Below are 22,932 nucleotides of genomic sequence, written 5' to 3' on the forward strand. Positions count from 1 at the left end.
AAGCCGACACAATCCTCGGAGCGGGGCTACATCGGACACCCCCCCCTTTTTACTCGATACAGGCCTCGAAGCCTGGCTTCAGGTAGCCCATCACTAGCTGCTTGTGCTTGGCGTCTTCCAAAATCGCAGAAGAAGACGGCTGGATCGAGCCAAATTAACACAACCGGAAGATTACATTGAGTGTTTTCTGGCAACCACTAGACGGTGAGTCGTTTGTTTTACGTACTTTGTTTTCAAGAAATTACTTCACTTTTGTTTAGATTTTCTTCTTATTCCCCCCTTTCCTCTGCCTGGACAGTTGAAAACACTTTCACCTTCTACGAAAATGAATCAGTTTGCAAAAATGTAGAGGTCAGTGACAGGCAGAGGATTAACTAACCTAAAAGTAATATAGATATTGATGAAAATGTATAAATATATATGTTTTGGAGAGGTCCAATAGCCACAGGAAATACTTGAGCTATGTTTAGCCATATTTCCTCCTAGGCTGTGCCCAACGCTCTGGGTCACTCCTTTTTGGCAAGACATAAAAACGGCTGCACCGAAAAATAGTTTGGTGCATTACAGACAATCGGATCATTTTTAAATGGTTGGGCTCTTGTGCTGCCCCTATTTCTGTGCTGCCCTGGGCATTGAGCCATGTTACCCATATGAAAAGAATCTCAGTGCTCTCATTTCAGTGCCACATTTCCCCACAAAGTTCAGGAGAACAAAACCAAATTTATTGTATTGCTCATACAAAACAGTACATTTAGCCTTTTGTTCAGCTGTTTGGGAAATTAGGATTTTTCTGTAACACTTCACCTTTCAAAAAAACAGCAAATCACTTGAGCGACCTGCTGATACGAGATTCACATTCTTCTGTGAAAATCAAATTTAGGAGCCTAATTTTTGCTCTGATGCATTCTTTCTGTGCATTTCTTTGTCAAACATTGGGTCGTGCTGAGTATAGAAACTACTATTTTAAATGTAGTTGCTTAGAGCTGTGGTTGGATGTCACTGTTTTTAGCTGCAAGAAAGAAAACCGCATGTTGAGTATTGCAAGCAGAAATCTATACTTTAGAAGTGAAAGAAGGTTCACGTTTGATTCAAAGTTATTAAATGCATCTTAAACCCATACTAATTACATATTTAAAGTACTATATCAGCTATATGTTGAAACATCTGTAATGTAGAATTTATTTTCAAAGAGGAGTACTACTTGTGACTTAAAAAGTACTGGTATTTCAAGTGGAACATAATGACATAAATATTACTATTCGCTCTATTTATAACCAGATAAGATCATGGGGTGAAAGCCCATGCCTGCAAAATGTCTACAATTAGATTTGAAATGTTAAAAATAACTAAAACGTATCAATTTATTCTTTAGGCTGCAGACACACCTTAAGTGCCACGTTTAGGAAAAAGAAAATTCAGCTCTTGATTCTGCAGCTAGGGCAAATTAAAGATTTTCTTCTTCTTTTTTTTAATTTCAGAGCTCCTTGCTGTGTGGGAACATTTAGCAACTGCTCAGCATGTCAAACCATGTCAAGTGTTACAGTTCCTTTCCTGTTTTGGGGTGAAAAAATATCACCCTGCAAATGAATTAACCGAAAAAGGGCTTATCGTCAGACCCCTTCCTGAAATGATTAACCCTTCTAAAAAGAGCATTATTGAGTTTTGAGTGCATGTGCTGTGCCGTCTCTTTGCCTGTAATTGTTCTTTTTCTGTTGTTTCCTTCATCAGTCTCTCTCTCTCTCTCTCCCCCCATTATATGAAAAGAAGGGAAAAATGTCTGAATAGAGGAGGGAGATTTTCCCACAGTCACTCAACTCAGAGAAATACACCATTGTGGCCAGGTTCCCATCCCACTGCCCTGCTGCTCGGTCCACCGATGTCAGAGGCACAATGTTCTTATAATTAAGTGCTCATTCTTTAGCCTGTTTGAAAAGTATGTGATGGAGAATATAGTCAAATGCAGCTACGAGAATTCCCCGCAGACAAATAGCCAAGTACTACGGATGTAATTGTAAGTCAAGGACATAAACGGCAGTTTGTTTGTTTTGTTTTTTTCAGGAAAATTAAAACGGTATAAAATTCTTTGAGCTAGAAGGGGACAAAATCTTAAATAACCTGCTCCTTTCCTGCGGCAGCAGAATAAATACATGGATCTATCTATCTTTAAATACATTTCACAAAACAAAAAAATAAACCAAAAGAAAACACCTACATACAACACCATTTTTCTCAAATAGTTTTATTCCATGGGTTTAATAGCAGTTATATGATTTTCCTTTTAAATGAAACAGCAGATAAACATTTTTTTTAAATTGATATCCAGATTTGACCATAGTCTCACTATATAAACTGAAATATACTTTTAATTTTATGCTATTTATATGTATGAATTCATTTATATGTACATATAATTTCAATCAAAACCATTACCATAACTAAGTTTACATATTTAGTCTTTGTTTGATGTTACTATATGTGATTTAATTAGTAGGCTTTTGTTATGCTGTTTTGCACCTACATGTGCTTATTGCTCTTCCTTTTCGCAAAATAAAAATGTTTTAGTGTCAGAAACGTTGATGTTTCCCAGACTTTAGAAGAGGATTCAAAAGTGGAAGAATAAGTGAAAATATATATATATATAATGCAAAGCACTGATTAATGCAGAACATTTCCTTCGCAAAAAGGTCTGCTTTGCATAGTTTTTTATGTATTCTATATGAAATTTCATGTTAAGTTCAAAATTATTATTTATTACTGAAGATCCATTTGTTAGCATGCTAATCAAATCATTCCCCTTTCATTTTTCAAAAATATTACACTTTTTCTCATTAAAAATAATGTAATTATTTGTTGGATAAATAATTGCATTTTGAGTTCAACTATTTCTCCAACTATTATTTTTGCACAAGGATTTAAATGTAATTTTCTGAACAAAATGCCATCAGTAAACAAATTACTTTCAACTTTTCTAGTTTCTGCAAAATGTAATAAAAATACAAATTAAAAAGATTCTGTTTCAACACGGAACCTTGTAGAACTCCACATTTAATCTCAACTTAATCTTGTCTTTCAAAATTATTATATTAAAACAGCTTTCCTTATGCTAACCAACCTAATGAATGCCTGTGTAGTAGTTAAACTGTTGCAGCACGTCTAAGTGCTGAAACTTCTTTAAAATGTTTTATGTCAATCACTATCAGAAGTAGGAAATAAAAGCATTTAGGAAAATACAAACTCAAATAAAATAAAACTATTAAAATAGACATAAATAACAAAGTCAAGATGCGAATCAGTGTTTTTGTGACAGAATTTGTGCATCTTTATTTTAACAGGAAGACAAAGAATGAGCCTAAATTGTCATCATTCTACAATATTCTGTGTTCTATTAAATCTAAAGATTCTCCTGTTTTTCACATGAGGGACGTTTAGCAGAAACATCATTGAGACTTATGATTACATACGGTTTAAATAAGCATCAACATGCAGGATTTACACATATTTTGCACTGAGGAGAGTGAGAATATCCTATTGCTTAAATTTAAAATTCATCATTCTTTTTTACAGTGCAGTTTGCGCAGGGTTTTTGCAAAGAAAAGTTTTAATGCCTTATTTATTACGTCATTGACTTCAGTTCATCTCGGCATAAATTAAATACAACACATGAGGCTGTTTATTTCCATTTATCCCAAAAATTACAACTTCGAAAAATCCTTTTATCAGCAAGTGTTCGTGCTTTCCCAGCTGTGGAGCTCTGACCACCGGGGCTATTCAGTACGTAGTCATCAGTCACGTGACCACGTTCATGGTCTTCCAACCAATCAGCGCGTAGTAGTTTGAGGTCCTTGAACAGCAATGGCGGAAACAACAAAGCTAAGTGGAAATGACGCTCCTCCCAAAGAACCCACTGAAACGTCCAGTTACAGGGACTGCGTGGATGTGATGCTGAGGCACCTTTCAGACTTTGGAAAACAGGTTGGTTAACAAGGTTTAAGTTGAATTCACTCCGAAAATTGGGCCTCTCAGTCTGGGTCGTTAGTTAGCCTCATGCTAATACTTTTAGCAACCTGACGCTAGCTTCGGCTAGCTCCCCGTTCATTCATTGTTTTGATGCTGTTGGACTGTTTTGCTTGGTTCTCCGACAGATTTTAATACTTATAACTCCTTAGATATGCGTTAACAATGGTTGCTACTTAAATTGTGTCACTTAGTTTTGCTTTCTTCTTCTTCGACTGACCATTAATAAATGTAGTCTCATGTGCAGTAGAAATGCTTGATATTATTATTAGAGTGGACAGAATAACGTTACTTAGCACTGAAATCCTGCAACATCTAGCCCGTAAATCTTGTCAATTTCATTTTGAAATATTTACTGTTTTTTTTTTATTATTATTTAAACAGATGTAAATACGATACTTTAAATAACCAGTCATATTTTAGTTATGCTTCAGATTAAATTAAATAACCATAAGAATGAACAAAGGCACACCCATTATGGATTAGGTGAAAAATATAAAAAGTTTCTTCTGTGTAATTCAATACTCATCATTGCATTGTTTATAAAAGGAAATTAATATCACAGATAAACTAATTTTTGCATTACCTGGACAATTTTTTTCTTAAACCTTTAGTATCCCTTTAGTAAAAATTGGAGCAAACTTTTATTGAGCTAATAATATACTGTTGCCCAGAGAGACCGGTATTCCTGTCAAGTGAAGTAAAAAAGAAAAAGACCCTCTTACTGTGTCTAGGGTATTTACATTTCTTTAGCCAGTATTTATCTGTAACTGATTAATATGAAAATGTCTCGTTATTACTAATAATTAAAATTTTTGTATATTGAATTTTCTTCTACTTCAAGTTGCACCAATTAGCCAAACTTTGGAACTGGCTGATTTTTACCTTGAAAATCAGGTAAAATCCAGACAAATTTTATTAAAACGAAGACGTTCCACTATGTTTGTGTTGTAAAAGCATCAACATACTGTTCTGAATTGAATAAAAACTTAAATAAGAGAAATGGGAAAGATCTCCTGAATTGTTTTCCTATTTAGATCAATCAAAACTACTAAATGCACATCATTTATGTTTTATGGTCTTTAAGAATTAAACAGAATTGGAATAAATAAAAATACGAGAACGGTATCAGCCAGGAAAAGTCAGTACAGTACAGTCCTACAATCTGCATGTTATCATCTCCGACCTATTTAAATATTCTGCATTCCTATGTTAAGTTAAATTTTGGTATCGTTTGCTTTCAGGTGAAGCTCCGGTTAGGGGATACTGCTTTGAGAATAGAAGTCAACCATCGCGCTGTGAATCTGTCATCATCTTCAGAAGCTCTTCTTCACGGCTGTTTGCAGGAGCATATTGCCAAATTACAGGTAAAATGGAGGCGTGTTTGCTAGTTTATGTAACCGCGTCAGTGGATGAATTGTATCATTTGACTGCCTGGTGGTTGAAAGTGTTTACACAAATGGATTCACTACAAAAACACCAAATGTTACGAAGTCTTTCTTTTGTTGTCCAGTTTTTAGTGCAAATATTTTGGTGCACTTGAAATAAGACAAAACTAACTTACAAGTAACTTCTCAGCGAGTAGCAAGTTTTAAATCAATAATTCTTTAATATTAATAAACAAAAACATTAGTTTCACAGGCGGATTATTTCACTTATGGAGAAATATCTTGTTATAAGAGAAGTAATCTGCCAGAATAAAAATAATATTCTTCTTATTTTTATGGAATTATTTACTTATAACAAGCTCCAATTTTCTGCTAAAAAGTTATTTGTAAATTAGTTTTGTCCTACTTCAAGTGCGCTAAGATATTGGCACTAAAACCAGACAAAAAAATACTCTGTAAGATTTGGTTTTCGTAGTGTTTGAATTGATGACCATGATGCGATTATTTGCAATAATGAAGAGCTATTGCAGTACGTATCATGGGACGCTTTTCTCTGTATTATAATACAGAAATATCTGGTAATATTTGTAACTCCTATTTATTCCTAATTGGCTAACGTGTTATCTCTCTGTTACTTGCAGGCTGTCTCAGAAAGCCTGAGGTCGCTCATGGAGTCTGAGAGCGTCGCGTCTGCGAAGGAGAGCGCGTCGGACAAATATGTCGCGTCACCCTCCCCTAGGGAGCAGCCGGCTGCGTCGTCAGAGCTCCGCCGGCCCGGCTCCGAGGCTGCCGAGAGCAAGACTGATGACGTCATGGTCCAGATCCGAGCCGGAAAGTCAGAGGTTGGTCGGCGTCGACGCCGGATCCGTCAGCTGTTCTGGTGGTGACATTTTGGAGCCCTTCACGCTCTCGTCAAGCCAAATGAATAATCATAAGTAATTGCTCCCGAGGATGTGAGCGTGACGTGCGGCGAGCGCTCGACGGGGACCTGATAGACCGGGTTTCGACAGAGAATGAGGGGTGCTTTAGTGCTGTGCTGGGGTAGAACAGACCACATTGCTAGAGGGTTTTGAGAGAGGGCCAGGTCCTTGATGGATTATGAAGTGGATGCTCATTACTCTGAGATTGCATGTGGATGAAGGACAAGAGGCGGCATTCTGTTGTGCATTTATTTTGGTAGCCAAGCAAACCATATTCATATTCCAGCATGTAATGATTGAAGCAATCTAACTTTTTTTTTTCCTTTTTCTTTTTTGCTGCCTGAATTTAATGTCTTACGCTGCGTTTCTCATTCTATGTAATACAAAACCCCACAACCCCCTGTGGCCGGAAATTAACCAGGAAAAAAAAAAAAAAAAAGAAACATTGCATTCTTCAAACCGATCAGTACCTCATCAATCTATTGTGTCCTATTATCTTTGTTGTGTCTCCAGATTGAGCGGAGAATATCTGCATTTATGGAACGCAAGCAGATGGAGATCAATGAAAACAATGTGCGCGAGTTTTGCAACGTGATCGACTGCAATCAGGGTGAGAACGGAGGAGAGGTTGGGGGTGTGGAGGAGGGCGGGGGGGAGGAGAGGGATAAAAGGGGGTGAGGAGGGTGGGCGGAGGGGGGCAGGGTGGAGAGGGAGCCTGCACACAGATTGCCAATGTTTGGGAGAGAGCTGATTTCCACAGGCGAGAGGTCAGGCTGAACTGCTCCAAGAGGGGGCCTGAAGTAGCTAACACGCTCGGCCTTAAAAATGCAACCCGTTCTGTGCAGAAAAACATGAGACGGGGGACCTGCTTGAAATTCAAAGCCCGTCTGAGACACCAGTAACACAAAATCATGAGAAGCTGCAATTCATGTGTGTGATGGATGCTTTTTTTTTGTTTTTTGTTTTTTTTTTCTTCTCCCACACAAGACATTTAATTAAACTGAGACGATCTAAATGCTATTTTTGTGGAATTTTATTTGTTGTAGAAAACAGCTGTGCGAGGACGGACGCAGTCTTTACGCCGTACCCGGGTTTTAAAAGCCACGTAAAAGGTAAGAACTGCTGATGATCTGCTGCCGTCACGGGACATCAACACATACACGAGTCTACATTAATAACAATGAAAAAGTGAAAGTTGCATGCAGAGTGTTGCATGCATGTCCACCAAATATTGCGTTCAGTCTGTCGTTTGCGGTGTTGCACGCCGCAAACGGCGACCACAACCATGAGAGATGTTGTTCGCCTCACTCCCGACTACTCCCGAGTTACAGCCTTTGTTTATGTTCCTATGGCTGGGCAGTCACACGAGTAGTAAACACTTACGGGCCCCAGACTCGTAGCGCCGGGGGCCAAGGAGATGCTGGGGAGCCTCAGAAGGGGCCAACAACCCGAGACTGTGGAAACGCAGCCATAGAGGAGCGGCTCCAAAACATCGAGGCTCATCTCAGACTCCCACCAGGTGAAACCTTAAAAAACCTTTGATAATGCTTCAGATTTTGACATGAAATGACTGAAACACGTGCAAGTTTAAAAAAGTAAGATAAAAAAAAAGTGTCTTTCATAAAAATATGTTCATGATGTATTTTATTGTTGTTGTTTTTTCCAGTGGGGCCAGTCCCTTTGAATGTTTACCAGAGGCTGAAGAAGATGGAGGATCGCATCCTAGAGTTAGAAGGACTCTCTCCTGAGTACTTTCAGTCCACTGTAAGTCCTTGGGATGTATAATAGATATAGAAGACTCTTTTCCAATTAATTCGTACTATTATTACACATGCAATAAAGCTATATTGCTGGAGCAGGAAGAAGTGGGCTAGTGAATGGATGGACTATAGATAAAAAAAAGCTATTTTCTAAAGTTTATAGAGAAAGTAAACATTTAGTCCCATCTGTTTCTGTTGCACACAAACGTCAATGCATCTTTTGTGGAAGTTTATCTGATTAACTATTTTTTATGGATTCCAGAAGTCTGTCCTACATTTAAGAGAAACTTAAAAAAAAAAGTTGTATTTTCACCTTGCCACAAGCCATGTGAAAGCAAACATGTGGAAGAAGGCCTGGTGCTCAGATCAGACCAGAACATGTCTTTTATTCTGACAGATTCTTATACTTGTGTTGTGGAAAACACCTTTAGCACCCAGTATGGGAGATCTCTGCAGGAAAGCTGGTCAGAGTCGATGAAGCTAAATTAACAAAAGCAAACGCAGGGAGAATATCCGTTAAGAGGCAGCGAGAGAAATTATGTGCAGCTAAAACGGAATGGCCCAGTCAAAGTCCAGACCCAAATCCAACTCTTGACAAGCGTGGCTCATGAATGCTCTCCATCTCGTCCAGGCCTTGTATCGACTCAGCTGGGCTGAATATAAACGTCTGCTTCAGAATTTGGCTCTACTCTGTGTTGGTCAGTTGCATTAAACCCCAATAAAATTCCCTTAAACTTGTGGCTGCAAGGAGACAAAATGTGAAAAGAAAAAGTTTCTAAGAGGGTACGAATACTTTTACCGGAGCTGTAAATGTCAGGGAACTCTGCTAGTGACCTATTTGCCCACTTAGCTGCACCGTTTAAATCACAGGCAACACATTCAGATTTACCTTCCAGCATCCACTCAGCGTTCCCAACACTTAACCGTCCTCTCTTCGGAGCCCAGGTGTCTATACCATTTCGTGCAATTAGCGCAGCTTGTAGTGTCGCGTCTTGTGTCTGAGCTGAGGGTCTTTGCAATAGATCATCATAGTGTCACTATATATGTGTATATTGCTGCGATTTTCACCTCATTTATTTGAGCCCATTTAGGCCACTTCAGTCTCTGCTATTGTCAAGCGGCAGTCGTGCGCCTCCTCGGATTTAAATAGTCATTTCACCTCCGAGGCACACTCGCTAAACCTAAAGTGATGTCTCCTTTGCACCAAGTTTTACTTTATGTCGTTGTTTACTTTGGCTGTGGCAGAGAAAAGCTAAGAGATTCAGCTAACAGCTGCGCTGGACATTTAGATTTGAAACTGACTCACCTGCCATTTCTTTTTTTTCTTTTTTTTTGTGTTTGAATGGAAAATGACAGCATGTGCTAAAAGTAAGCAGGAACTGAGATTGAGTATGTGTTGAAAAGAAGCTTTAAAGGGCATTTTTAAAGGTTTGCAATGGCCAAATTGCTACGTGGAGTACTGGTTCACAATCGGTTCAACCTGCAATCTACTCACCGAGAGGAGTTTCTGCGAGACGCTAATGGAGTTTCATCTTTTATGCTTCAACACATTTCGCTACTCGAGTTGTGCTTTGGTGGATTAGAAACAAAAGGCATCTACTTGGGTTGCAGGTGCTTGAACATTTAGGCCAGAGCAAGTCCAGTCAACTTTATTTATTCATATGTTAACCATAATCATGATTAGGCTGTTTTAAGAGGCAGTTTTTTTTTTAAAGTGCAAACAACAACTAAACAGACAAGGATATAGTCGTGAAGAGAAAAAGAAATAAATGAGCAAAAACACAATAACATGAAATTTAGGTTTCGTTCCAGAAAACTTTGACAGTGACGGAACAAAATCAGATTTTGAGTTGATTCTCAGTATCAGCAGATCTTCACCTGAACCGCCTGAAGGTGTGCCTGGGATTTATTCAGTAAGCGTTTCAGAAACCAGATCGTTTCAAGCTTTAAATCGATGTATTTTAAAATCAATGTTTTGTTTACGTGGACGCACGCTCAAAGCTTTTAGTTTTACTTCGTGGCCTAGCATCAACTTTTTCTTCTAGCTGAAAATGTTTGTTTTGATAATCCAGGAAAAGCGAATTAATCTTACGTACTAGAAGTAAAAGCATATTGTCACCTTTCTAAGATAACGGCCCAAGTCATATTTTGCCGTAAGTATGGGGGGAGAGGGATTTGCCTAGAATATCTTTTGGAAAGAGAGAGGGTTATTTTTATTTTTTATTTTTTTTCTTTTTTTTTTTTTTTTTTTTTTTTTTTGCTAAAATCACTTTTGGCACAAAAAAATGACTGGCCATTATTTTAGGAATGTGACAACAGTATTTTATTTCAAAGGCTGTTTAGAAGGATCTGACTTTGTTCCTAAGACACAGCATGTACATTACAGTTTGGTTTTTGCCATACTTCCAACATTTAATGCTGCAACAAATTCAGTTGAGGGTCAATACAATGTTTGAGGTTAACAGGAAACACAAGAAGAATCTCTTGTTTTTAGACTACGGCAGCAAAAGTTTCACATCAGTGAAGCAGTCAAGTTGAACAGGGATAGCAACTCATTCACAGAGAAAAGTTCTGTTAACATTACAGATGCTGACGGTAGAAAAAGGTGAGCTTTTCCTCTCTTTTTAGTCCAGATTCTCAGATGGTTTCATGTTAAACCTGCGAGGGATCAGCACAGTCCATCAAACTCGAATTGATAAGCTAAAGGAGTCTGTCCAGCGTGTTGGTTGTCTAAGTGTGCTTGAGATGCTGCATGTCTCCTCATACTAGTATTTCTCAGCACAGCATGCCGCTTCTGTGCAAGTGCCGCTCTCCATCTGCTTTTGACTCGCTGCATGTTTGTGTGAGCAGAGCGAGAGATGTCGAGTGTCTTTGAATAAACGAATGAAGATGGGGGTCTTTTATATTCGGAGTCTCCTCCCCCATCCCTCCTCTTGTTTTTTTTCTCTGCTGTAGTTTGGTGTTTAGTGAAAAGCGGCGCACAGTTGGCCCATGATTTTAGGAACAACATTCTAATACTCGGCATAGAGAAGGCTCCATAAGCGATTCTAAAGGATTTTATAGACGGAGCGAAGCAGATGCCAATTTAAAACATATTGCTAGGAGCAGTAGGACCTCTCCTTTTCCACTGTAACCAAGAACGTTTGCAGAATAATACCCCCACAATTTTACTCCCTCTGTTGTCAAAATATCCAATAAGGAAAAATATCCCAAGGGTTTCTCATAAATCGCATGCTGTGTCTAGTTTGCTTTGTATTAATCCCTCTTTTTTGTTCCAACAAGTGACTCAAAGTCTGTAAGTTTGGCTTCTGCTCAGAAATTTGCACAAATCAACAAGTTTCAATGTTTGCTTGCGTTGCAGAGTCACCTCCACAAGCGGCCTAAGACGTCCCCCGCTCAGGTCAGCACTTTTCTGTTTTCCTCTGAGCAACGTTTCATCTGTTTGCCGATCAAATTTCATCATCCGATCTGTGTCTCCTCCAGGCCTGCACTCTCACAGAGCTGGATGAGAAGATCAGCGCAGTGAAAGCGGCGCTCCTCAAGAGGGTCTCTGAGTTTGGGCCGGGATACGGGGCAGATTGTCCGCTCTGATGCACGTCTAAGCGCAATAAAGCCGGTCAAGAATTCAACATAAGCGTCGTGTGCCTTTTTCTCGGCGCTCGCCAAGTCATCAAACACGTCAATAACTTTTAAAACCACGCTGATCCGAATACAGTTTGTCCTTATGACCCGTTTATTCCTCTGTTCATTTACCCACCATTAGATCGAAATCACAAATATGCAAATGTATATATTTAGAGTCAATTGATGCATTACAATCAAATAGTTTGATGCAAATTTGAATACATGCTGCTTATTTTTATTATAATCATAAAATTACAACAGTTTAGCATATAATTAAATAGGAAAAAGTCATGTTTCTAAGGAGGCCCAGGTGATTGCATAGAGTCACTGACTTTGCAGCAATCCCTCATTTTACAGAGAAAGAGTTGCTGACTTTTGTGATGAAGAAGTTTTTGCTGGCCCTAAACTAGATCCAGATACTTTATGTACTCAGTTATGTGCCACCATATATGGCGGTGAAGGCTCGTGTTGGGGTCTTTTGGGATTTTTGTATTTCTTTTTTTCTTACTCAGGAAAAACACAGATATGAGCCATGAATTAGGAATACACCAATTTTCAGTTTTGCTGGCTGATCATTGATCTTTAAAAAAAGAAATTTCATGTCTGGCGATTCCCATTTTGACGTTTTATTGTCTCTAAACTTCCTCCAAATGTAGCGACAAAGTCACTAAACTGCGTGACTCTTGCTAAACCGCACGACGTGAAGAACAAAAATGGACAGCGACTGATTTTCAGACCTTCACAGAAGTGGATAAAATTGTTTTTTCATTCATATGTCGCCCAATCATCCAAAATTAAGAAAACTATTGGAACACTTATACTATGAATACAGTTGTCAACTTGAAGACATTTTTATCATTTAAGTTTTATGTTTCATGATTATGAATTATTGCATTCTGTCAAACGCTTGAATCCACCACTTAAAAAAAAAATACAAATACAGGATCACGTTTAGTTGGAGTTTAACATGAAGCCAGTTATTGATCAGGTATCGCCTCCTTTTGGTGTCTATGAAATTAATAAAATCTGTACTAGAAGGGCTACAGCTGATCAAACCCAAAAACAGGAATCATTTCAAGAGAAGGAATTTTTTCCCTTCTCTTCTTTTCCGAAGTTTCAACATTTGCCTAGAGAGTCGGTGTCACTGCTGTCATCATGAGGCGGTGGCTGGTCGTCCTCCACATCGGTATGTTCTACCAGAGGACTCTGCGCTTTTCTCGGCTCCGTCTCAAGAGATGAGAGGAGTTTCAAGAAGACGGGAGTTTAACTTTAGGACAGTTGCCTCCAAAAGTCACCAGTGTGAATGGTTCTGACCAAACAATCAGAAAAAGCCCCGAGAGATCCATTGGCGGGAATAGTGCTGCACCATGTGGAGTCCCTGCAATTAAATGTTTTCAGGAATGGTTTGGTCTGGCTGTGTCACTGATTTTTGTGGATTATCCACCTCCTCTGTAGCTGGATAGTTTTTCTTTTCTATCAAACATTGTGGCGTCTTTGACATCCAAACACACGACGCAGTCTGTATCAGTGTATTCAGTTATTTTGTTATTGAGCACCGATGCATCATCGAAGGATTTCCCTAATTTTTCTTTCTCTGTAAATGTTCACTAAATAGATGCTTTTGCTTTTCTTCTCTGTTAGATAATTGGTATATCTAATTTAATCACAATTTAGGAGTGAACAATCCAATGTGATAACAGTTTGCTTTCATATTTTAGTCAGGTTACCTCTAAGCAATCTAGAAATAAAAGTAAAGTGTATTATTATTATTATCATGATAGATGCAAAACCTCTATGCAATTTATTTTAAAAGCTTCAGGTCTTGTTTTGAGTTTAAGTATCCGTCCCTTCAAATTAAGTTATTTTGTTGGTTTAAATAGAAACTGTATCAAACCAAATTATAATGCACTCTTAAATAATTCTGAAAATGTTTTTTAAAAATCAGAGGCTTGTAATTTAATCTTTGGTAATGATGGGAAGGTGTGTGTGTGTGTGTGTGTGTGTGTGTGTGTAATCGAGACGAACCTCTGTGAGAGAGCACCTGATTTATCTTCCCGACCGCTGTGTGACGATGATCACCCCTAATGGTTGTCATTATAACAAATGACCTGATTACTGCAACTCTGTTTGGAAAACATACTGGAGACCCAACAAACCAGCATTAAATGGGACGCCGCTGCGTTTGACACTGTGACATGTACATAAAAGGCTTGTGCGCGTGGATTTTTCACCAAGCAAGTCGCTGAAGGAATAATTATGCGTTTCCCCTTTATGAGAAAACCTGAAGAGCTGCTGGGTTTTGGGGAAAACTCGTCTTTGATTTGACGGTTTCGTATTTATGTCTTGCGTCGGAGACATGTCTGTCTTTTAAAACTTCGTAACCCTCATTAAAGCTCACTTTTAATTTTCAAATTAGACATTAGTTTTACATTTAAAATTACATAACTTAGGAAAAAAAATACAGCGAATGATTTAACGGCAAAAAGATGGAGCTTTGTTGTGCTGTTTTATTTTTGCATTACCGACTGAGATATTTACTTTGCTAAAGAGCTTTTTGTGAATCCTAAGAAATTGAAGACAAAGGAAGTTCAACATGAACCATTGTACTGCTTCAATAAGGAGTTTGTGTGGAAGTGCTAATGGTGCACACGTAACACCCACTACAATTATTCTAAAAGCTGCGCACAAAAGCCTGAAAAAGGTAGTTGTTGGGCTACGTGACCCCAAGAAACCGCTCTTTGCTAAAGTTGTGAGCTTTGGAGATTTTCTCCTCCCTTGATCTGCTGCCATGCTGTTTTATGGCTTACCAAAAAAAACAAAAAACATACTGTACGTTACAAATGAAACGCATTGATCAGAACCTCAAATTTCACCCCGCATCATGTTCAGGTGTTGGTTGTGATACAGCACTGTTTGTGTAGTGTGTGCACATTGGGATGAAGGATGTGCAATATTTTGTGTCCAACTGCATCGGATGAGTTGAGCTACCTTTGCTGTGACGTCACTGTCTCGTTTGTTTTGTTTTCTATATCTCAGTCGCAGCAAACAATCCAGGGTTGAAGGTTCAACGCTAGCCATGTGCCCCCTAGTGGCCAAATAATAATTTGCTTAAACAGAATAAGTCGTTTTTGCATATTTGCAGTTTGAATAGTGACTGAGAGCTATCCACAGAACATACACTGAAATTTTGTGATTTTCTTTTTATTCTGACATTATATAATTGCAGTAAAAGCAACATTTCTTTTTATTTTAACAGTCGTCTTAAAAAGTGTAACCAGATCTACATGCACTTCATTCCAATCAACAGAGCAGCCAGTTAGCAGGTTAGAGACGTTTATTGCAGTTGCTTGATCTTTTAAGTATATTAGGAATGAGCTTAAAGGTTTGATCTTTGTACAGTTTTGTGGATACCAAGTGGTGCAGTAAATGCACCAGATAAAATATCCCTTGTGACTGACCTGGATCTTTTCATGACTGGTTTTACTTTTATCCTTTAGTTTTTGTGTTGGTCACTCCATTTTGAACTGGAACAATTTCTCTTTATAATGTATGGAAGTGCACGTGGGGGAAAAGTAACAAGTTCATGAAAGTACTAAAAGTACATTATCTCAGGTACTTACTCTCTACAACCCAGAGTGGTTTTCATTTGAATAGACATAGCAAAGGCAAAGTTGTGTTCTGTCTAAACAGCATAAGGTTGTTGTTGATAAACCAGTGGTGAAAAACACATCTACATAGGACATATATTGATGTCCCTTTGCTAACCAAGCCTACCTTTCGTAGTCTTTCGTTGTATTTTTGGGTCATGTTTGTGGGAGGCAAGTTTCTCAGAAAAGAAAGAAAAGCCTCATAGTGTGATCTTCTTTAAGCAAAATGCATGGAACGTATCAGCCTGACTACGGTCAATATCTTCGGTTCAAGCAAGTCCTGGGAAGTTTGTGTTTTTGCTAAAACTTGAGAAAGTCTTTCTAGTGAGGAAACGTTTTAAAGCGAACGATGCTGAAGGTGTGACAAACTGACATGTACAGAGAAGTCCACCCTTCTCACGTCTTCAGAAATTACTGTAACTCCCCTTCCTCTTCTTTGTTTTCGCTCTTTTTACATCCTGTCACGATTTATTTCAGACTTGATTGATGGAGTGACCTGAATAAAACAGAGGATCTTGCATTGTGATTTTGGTTTTTGGGGGGGAGCGGAGCTTTGAGGGGGGACGATATTTCATTCTTGAAGCGGAAATGAGGAAGTTTCTTTTCACCCCGTCTTTCAGGTGTACCCCGCTTGTTGACGGCTCTGTCCGTCTCTCTCGCTCATACAACTGGAACCCTTGGAGCAACGAGGGGGCCACAATGTGCAGAGAAGGGGAGGCGGGGGGGGGCACTTGAGCTCTGTCGATATGAATGTGGGGAGAGGGCTGGGTATTCTCATTGTTCCCTGGAAGCTTTTGTCTCAGACACAGCCCCCTTATGAGGGTTAATGAGGACAAATTGGTCTGAGTGTAACAAATGGATTATGGAGCGGGACAAAAGCTTGTATTTGGTGTGCTGCTTTTGTTGGGATCCACCCATCATCTGCCTACTGAGCCAAACGCGCAGAGAACAGCCTGCAATGACATGGATTGCTAAATATCTTATGATTATCTGGTCCTAGTGTGAAGATACACCTTGCATGATACCTTTTTTTTTTCCCATTAAAATGTCATATACACAACAATGTGGTAAGTTTTCCCTGATTCCTCCTGATGTTGCTGATTTCTTAAAGTCAATATGTTGACATTAGTGTCAGTGGTTAGTGCTGCGGCGTTGGATGGGCATAGTGTATCCTTTTAAAATCACAATGAACCACTCACTTCCTATTGACTCTATGTAATTCCTGCCTGTCAATCAGTCCCCTCTTCTGCTCCGTGTCTTGAAATGTACTTTGGAAGCCCGGTAAAAAAGACACAGAGGTGTTCCTTGTCTTCTGTGCGTCCAGTTGTTTTTTTTTTTTTTTTTTTTTTTTGTTGGGTCGAAGGAGAGGATTCATATCCATTCATATCTCGCAAACTCTTAATGGGCTCCAAGCCCTCCAAAAAGAAAGCTCTTTCCTGTGACTAGTCAGCTCCAGTCTTTATTCATCTGTGGCTCCGTGTCAAAAAAGACTGTTGCTCGTTTGTACCCTGAACAATGAGGAACAAGGCTGAATCTCTGGCTGGGAACAAAAGACGGAAAACAGGCTTTTCACTCTGCAGAACATTAGATTCTGACACATTTTGCCATGGCTGTTTTTTTTTTTTTTTTTTTTTTTTTTTCCCCCTCCTGAGTGCTCTGGCTCCGGTCTTATAAAGAGACCACCTGTTGGCAACAAGCCTGTTCTTCATTACTGACAGGCCTATTATCGCAGGATGAGGAGCACCACAGGCTAACTTTTTTAAGTTAACCCTGCTGCAGTTTCTAAACCTCGCCAATTGGGAAGCACAGATTACGTGATAGCACTGGAAAACCTATTTCTGCTCATAATTTTTGTATGTTGCGCATGAGTAAGGGGCTGTGCGGGAAGTACTTCATTCATGTCCTTGTTAGTCACAAATGTTACGAACCGTGGGGCTCGGATGTGGACAGATTAAATCAGCTGCAGGGAGGGATTCTGAGCCACTTTCAGGGATTTTGTGAGTTTTTTTTGCTTTTTGAAGCAAATTTATTTAAAACGAAGAAACGTCAAAATTCATCTTTAGTGTTCAGTATGCAAAATAATTCATATGTCTTGCTTTTTTTTTTCTTTTTTTTACACTTTATTACATTACAACTACAGACTGGTGTATGTTTTGTGTGGATTTTACTGTATGTGACAGACCAACAGAAAGCAGTGCAGTGAAAATATGTTTTTTTTGTGTTTTACAAATAAAGAGCTGAAAAGTGTGGCGTACAATAGTATTCAGCCACTTTAGCGTCAATATTGGTTAAAATAGCTTTTGCTTCAGTTATAGCAGCAAGTTTTTCTGCGATATGACTCCGAGTTTGGTGAACATTGACTTTTAATCGCCACTGATTCTTACTTGAATTGTGATAAATTGATCTGCATTGATTAAAAACAGTCAGCTCTGGCTTCCACCACTTATATCTGAACAGTATTTCCTCTGACATGTTTGCTGTGTCTCCCCTATGGGCTGTGAAACACTTTTTTTTATTCGTTTACTGATTTCTTCTATCAAGAGACCCCCACCTGAGCCGCAGATGTCTGCAGCTCCTCCTGAGTTACCGTCAACCTCCTGGCTGCTGCTCTGATGAATGCTCTCCTACAGACAGGTGCCACATCTTTTAGATTTTTATTTCCTTTGCAAAAATGGAAGTAAGTTATTTTCTGCCGTATTATGTTGGGAATAATACAGCATATAAAGTCCAATTAAAATATGTTGAAGTTTGTCTGAAATAAAGTTTGCGTTTACTTTTACAAGACCTTGAAAGAATAATAATAAAAAAATACAGTGATGAATGTATGACGCAATCAAGCATGTATTTCTGTTTTGAACTGATTCTCATAAATACAGTCTGACGGGAAACAAGATGGGTTTTTTTTTTTCTTTCTTTTTGTCTGATTGTGGGAAGATTTCAGGGTTAAATGATTTGTTTATGTAGCTCTGAAAACCCAAAGCTTTCTACTGTGGCTAGCATAAAATCCAGAGTTTGGTTGAGGCATCGGGGAAACACGAAGATTGCTTTCTCCTCTGAAAGGCAACTTTAAAAGCAGCAAATACCTTTATAACGCTCATGTCAAAGTACACCCAGCCCAGTTGTTGCTTCTTCGCAAACATCCAGGCGGGGGGAGGGAGGGATGTGGGGACGCGAGCACCTGTGAGCATCCCACAAAACGGCAGACAACACAAGAGAGGATCCCCCTGCAGCCCACAGGCTTGCGACAAGAGGCAGTCAGCTGTGCGCTGTGGCCCTGCTGCATGGTCTCCAGGCACTCTGGAGTTAAATGTTCCTGTGATATTGCCAGGAGGGAGCAGCGGGAGTTGAATTCAGGCAATTACAATCAAGTCAGGGCATAGTTAGTGCGTGGGCCCTGGCAGCACCTGAGCTGGATGCTGATGAGACACTTAGCCCTAAACCCTCATGCATTGGCCCAGGCACCGCGTTGAGCGAGCCCCCCCCCCAACCCCCTCCTTCCTCCCCGGCTTCCCCTCCTTTCCCTCCCCTCCTACAGCAGCAGACCCCCTACTGGACACTTCCACTTCCCTTCACCTCATTTAGGCCTCTAGAGCTCTCTCACCCTCTCCCTCTCTGGCCCTCACATTGCAATACTTGGGCTTTATATAGGTGGCGTGGAGTACTGCACTCAATCACTCTTCATTCATTCACACTGTACAATAATAGACTACTACTTCGATATTGTCCTTCAAGCACCTGTGCATAGCAGAATGCCGAACCTGTGCTGTCATTGCAAGTTCTTGAAATATGTGAAGGGTTACTTCTCTTAAATGCATTAAAAAAAAACAGCAGAAAATGTAGAAAAGAGGAGCCTTTGATCATTTTAAGATTTATCATGGTGTGAAGTGAAAAGATTTTTCTGTAGGTGCCGAGTGCAGAACTGCGTTCCCCACCTGATGCGTTATAGCAGCAGAGAGAGACTGAGCCGTGTCGTACCGCCTGAAGGTTTAACACAAACGTTTTTGTACTTTATTACGATTTTATCTTCTAGAGCAACATAAGGTCTTGCATCATGGTGAAGTGTTTGCATATAAATATCTATAAAGTGTGGCGTGCATTTGTGTTTGGCCTTTCTAAGTCACTATGAAGGAACGGTTTTTGGTGCCGTTACAGGTGCAACATTTTGGACTATTTCTCTACATTTAGAAACTGAACATGTGTCCCTGTTTGGCTTTGCAAATTATCTCAAGCTCAGCTAAACTGGATGAAAGGCATCTGTGAACAGCAACTGGATTCAGCTCTGGATGTGAACTTTTTAAAATCTAACAAATTAACAAAATATTATGTCTGGCTAGTAGGTAGAGATATCCATGTTTTCTTCTAGGATATCTCCCTTTACCTTAATCCATCTTCCCTGTTTCTGCTGAACAAAGGCATCTAAACATTGTCGTGCTGCCACGGTGCTCTTTATGACGTTAGTTTTGTGACACATGACATTTTGCATCTACGTCAAATAACTCAGACTTCGTCTCATCTGACCTGGGGTCATTCTTCTACGTTATTGCTGTGTTTTCTTCATGGAGTGTGGCAAACCTTGAATCAGTTATTCTTGGATTGCATGACTAAGAGATTATTCCACCTTTGCTGTGAATCTCTGCAGCTCCTCCAGAGTGACCATCTCTGGAGCACATACGATGAATGATGTGCTCTGAGAGATGTTCAAAACCTTGAATGTTGTTTTTATCCCTGAACCACAACCTGACCTGTCTCGCATGCTTCTTGGTCTTTATGGTTTTTGTTTGTTCACTAATTCCAAAATGTCTTTTAGGGGTATTAGAATAAATGGGGGTCAACACAAAAGCACACTACTCTTTGCAGGTTTGTATTTGTAAAAAAGGACATCTGTAAAACACGTAATGTGCTGCTTTGTGTTCATCTCTTGTATAAAATCCCACTAAAACCCACCGAAGTTTATCGTTGCAGTGGGAGAAAACAGGCAGCAGGCAGACGTACTCGTGTACAGCACTGTGTCGTCAGTCGCAGGTGTTGAAGCGGCATGTCTCACCTGATGCGCTATAGTAAGAGAAACAGAGGAGAAGTTCTTGAAAATCTATGACCCAAGAATATGGAATCAGCCACTACAGCAGCCACACTCTGAGCCCCTTTTTTTTCCCCTGATAAGATGCTCTCAGCTCTTTCTGAGGGAAAGCCTCCTGGTTCCCGCCCTCTCTCTGCCACCACACTTTGCTGAAGTATCATTAAGGTTGTAAAGGACAGGCTTACACAGAACCTGGATTGCCACAGATGTATGGATTCATAGGTAAAACACAAGATATTTTGCATGGGAAGATCTGAAGGTGGTGTCTGAAATGAGGGAGCCATAGGAGAGATTTCACTCGCTGCTTCATCTATTCTTTCTGTGTGCCATGCATCTTTCATGTGTCACTTTAGTGCTATTTCTTGTCAGATTGCTAGCTTTGCTCCTCAATCTACTACCATTGCCCACGTGCGGCAGTGCTTGTTAGTTAGAACTGGACGTAGCATTTGGCAGATCCGAGGGGAAAGGTGGGACACCCCTTTCACAAATTTTGCCGTAATGGCTATCTTTTGATTTTTCCTGGACTTTGAAGACTAGCAGGGATTGTCTGTTTGAAATTATTCCATTTTGGCGGCGAAAAAAGAAAATGGATTGTGCTGATCCTGTTTTGTTCCTGTGGTAGGGGACGGGGGGGGAAAGGCGGGAGGAGGACGGCTGCAGTATTATCCTGAGCTGACACGGGTGGCGAAGAGGCAATCACAGTGGGCCCTCGCTCTGACAAAAACACTCCATCTGCAAGGAGAGGAGGAAATCATACCACAATGATGTCTGACTCTTCTGCCTCACTCTGGCAGCTGGGCCCTGGGACCCGCGGACTGGCAACCGCCTCCACAACGGCTTCTATACAAACACACAAACACCACACTACTAAATCAGCAGCTGTATCACACAAAAGCAATGCACCTGCCTTTACACAACAAGAGCAGAGCCTGTCGTCGGTCTAAAAGTTTCTTTGACTGATCAAACTAGTTAGAGAAGCAATTTCATTAGCGATACTGTCAATATGTTGCTGATATTCTGCTTAAATGTGGAAGTTTATTTTAAGACTTTAAGCCCACACTGATAAAACTATCTTTAAGAAAACTGGTGGAAAAATGTTTATGGTTTTTACCAGGGTAAATTGTAATCAATATTTCTGAGTAGAAGTGATGCAAGATTATTTACTCAAATTAATTAATTTGGATTACAAAATAGTCAGGATACAACTTTTATTGTATTTTTCTTAAAATTTTGACATAACAGTAAATGTTGTCTAATTTTTAGTAATAATTTAATTGAAAATTGCATCCCTTAAAATTGTGAAATATATTTAAACCTCTTCTGTGACGATCCTCACATTCATCAGCAACAGCAGCATTCTGTTTTAGGAAACTCCGCTAGCTAGCATGGTTAGCATTAGCTTTAGCGCTGTGGCTAAGCTAGCTTAAACCAGGTGCCTAAAATTGTTGTTCTTACACAGTAATTTCCTCAATCACAGCTTCCAACAGATTTTTCTAATGGAATATATCCACTCGTAGTTAAACCACTGTAAACATAAGTAGCTTCACCGTTCAGCAGCACATTAAATTAAACTCTATAAGATTTACAACAAAGCACTCGGTACTCATTCTTTGTGTTGTATTAGAGTCAAGATTTTAACAATATTTTTGTTACTATTGTTAATATTTTGTTACTACTTATATCCGGTAACGCAAATGCTTCACAAATTACATATTGTATTTTAAGAATATAATTAGAGGCACATATTTTGTTCCAGGTTTGACTTGCTTTCAGATTGTGGTATTTATTCTTACCTATTTCTTTGGATGTCATAATTTACTATTTTTTTCCATTTTATGTTTTAACAAATAGAAAATAATTGTCTCAAACTCTGCGTTAAATGATCTCCGTAGAGTGTAAAATCCTCCAAGTCAGAGTTAAAGTATTTGACATTTTAAACCACAGATGATCAATTGTAGTCCACACTCATAAGAAAAAGTCAAATAGGTTTTTAGCTTTGTGCTAGCTAGAAGCTACGAATCAGATGCTATCTTTACCTTTCTTAGCCAGTTGAAATATTCTCACAATGTACCTTGACTTTTTCTATTGCATAAACAAACTACTGCACTGCAAAAACACAAAATCTTTCCAAATATTTTGGTCTAGTTTCTTGTGCAGATGTCTTAGGACACTTTAAGTAAGATAAAGCTCTTACACGAAACTGTACAAGTAACTAATGAGAGTTATTCACAGACTTACAAAATATAGGAGCTTGTTTTAAGTCAATAATTCCTAAATATTGATGAAAGAATCTGCTACTTCCACTGGCAGATGCACTTAATACAGTTTTTACATGTTGTAAGTAATCTGCCAATGGATTTAGTTCTTTTTCATCAAAATGAAGGAATTGTTGACAGGCACGTGCAGAGGGGGGTCTGGGGGTGCTTGAGCACCTGCCCTTTTTGCTCCTTGCCCCAAAGTGCCCTTTTGGTCAATTTTTTTTTGTTGTTGTTTTTTTTGTTT

At 39.3% G+C, this 22,932-nt stretch overlaps 1 protein-coding gene across 1 annotated transcript; it reads left to right on the forward strand.

The window, feature by feature from the left end:
- The first annotated feature begins 3,814 nt into the window (after positions 1-3,814).
- Positions 3,815-11,711, forward strand: mbip (MAP3K12 binding inhibitory protein 1). The gene is made up of 9 exons (XM_015041478.1): positions 3,815-3,972; positions 5,259-5,381; positions 6,044-6,244; positions 6,836-6,932; positions 7,369-7,434; positions 7,683-7,841; positions 7,989-8,086; positions 11,444-11,482; positions 11,566-11,711. The coding sequence occupies exons 1-9, from the start codon at positions 3,853-3,855 to the stop codon at positions 11,671-11,673; spliced, it is 1,011 nt and encodes a 336-aa protein (XP_014896964.1). The 5' UTR covers positions 3,815-3,852; the 3' UTR covers positions 11,674-11,711.
- The last annotated feature ends 11,221 nt before the right edge of the window (positions 11,712-22,932 follow it).

This window comes from Poecilia latipinna, unplaced genomic scaffold (genome assembly GCF_001443285.1).
Source record: "Poecilia latipinna isolate Pla-1442-1.1 unplaced genomic scaffold, P_latipinna-1.0 Scaffold553, whole genome shotgun sequence".
NCBI classification, from domain to species: Eukaryota; Metazoa; Chordata; class Actinopteri; order Cyprinodontiformes; family Poeciliidae; genus Poecilia; species Poecilia latipinna.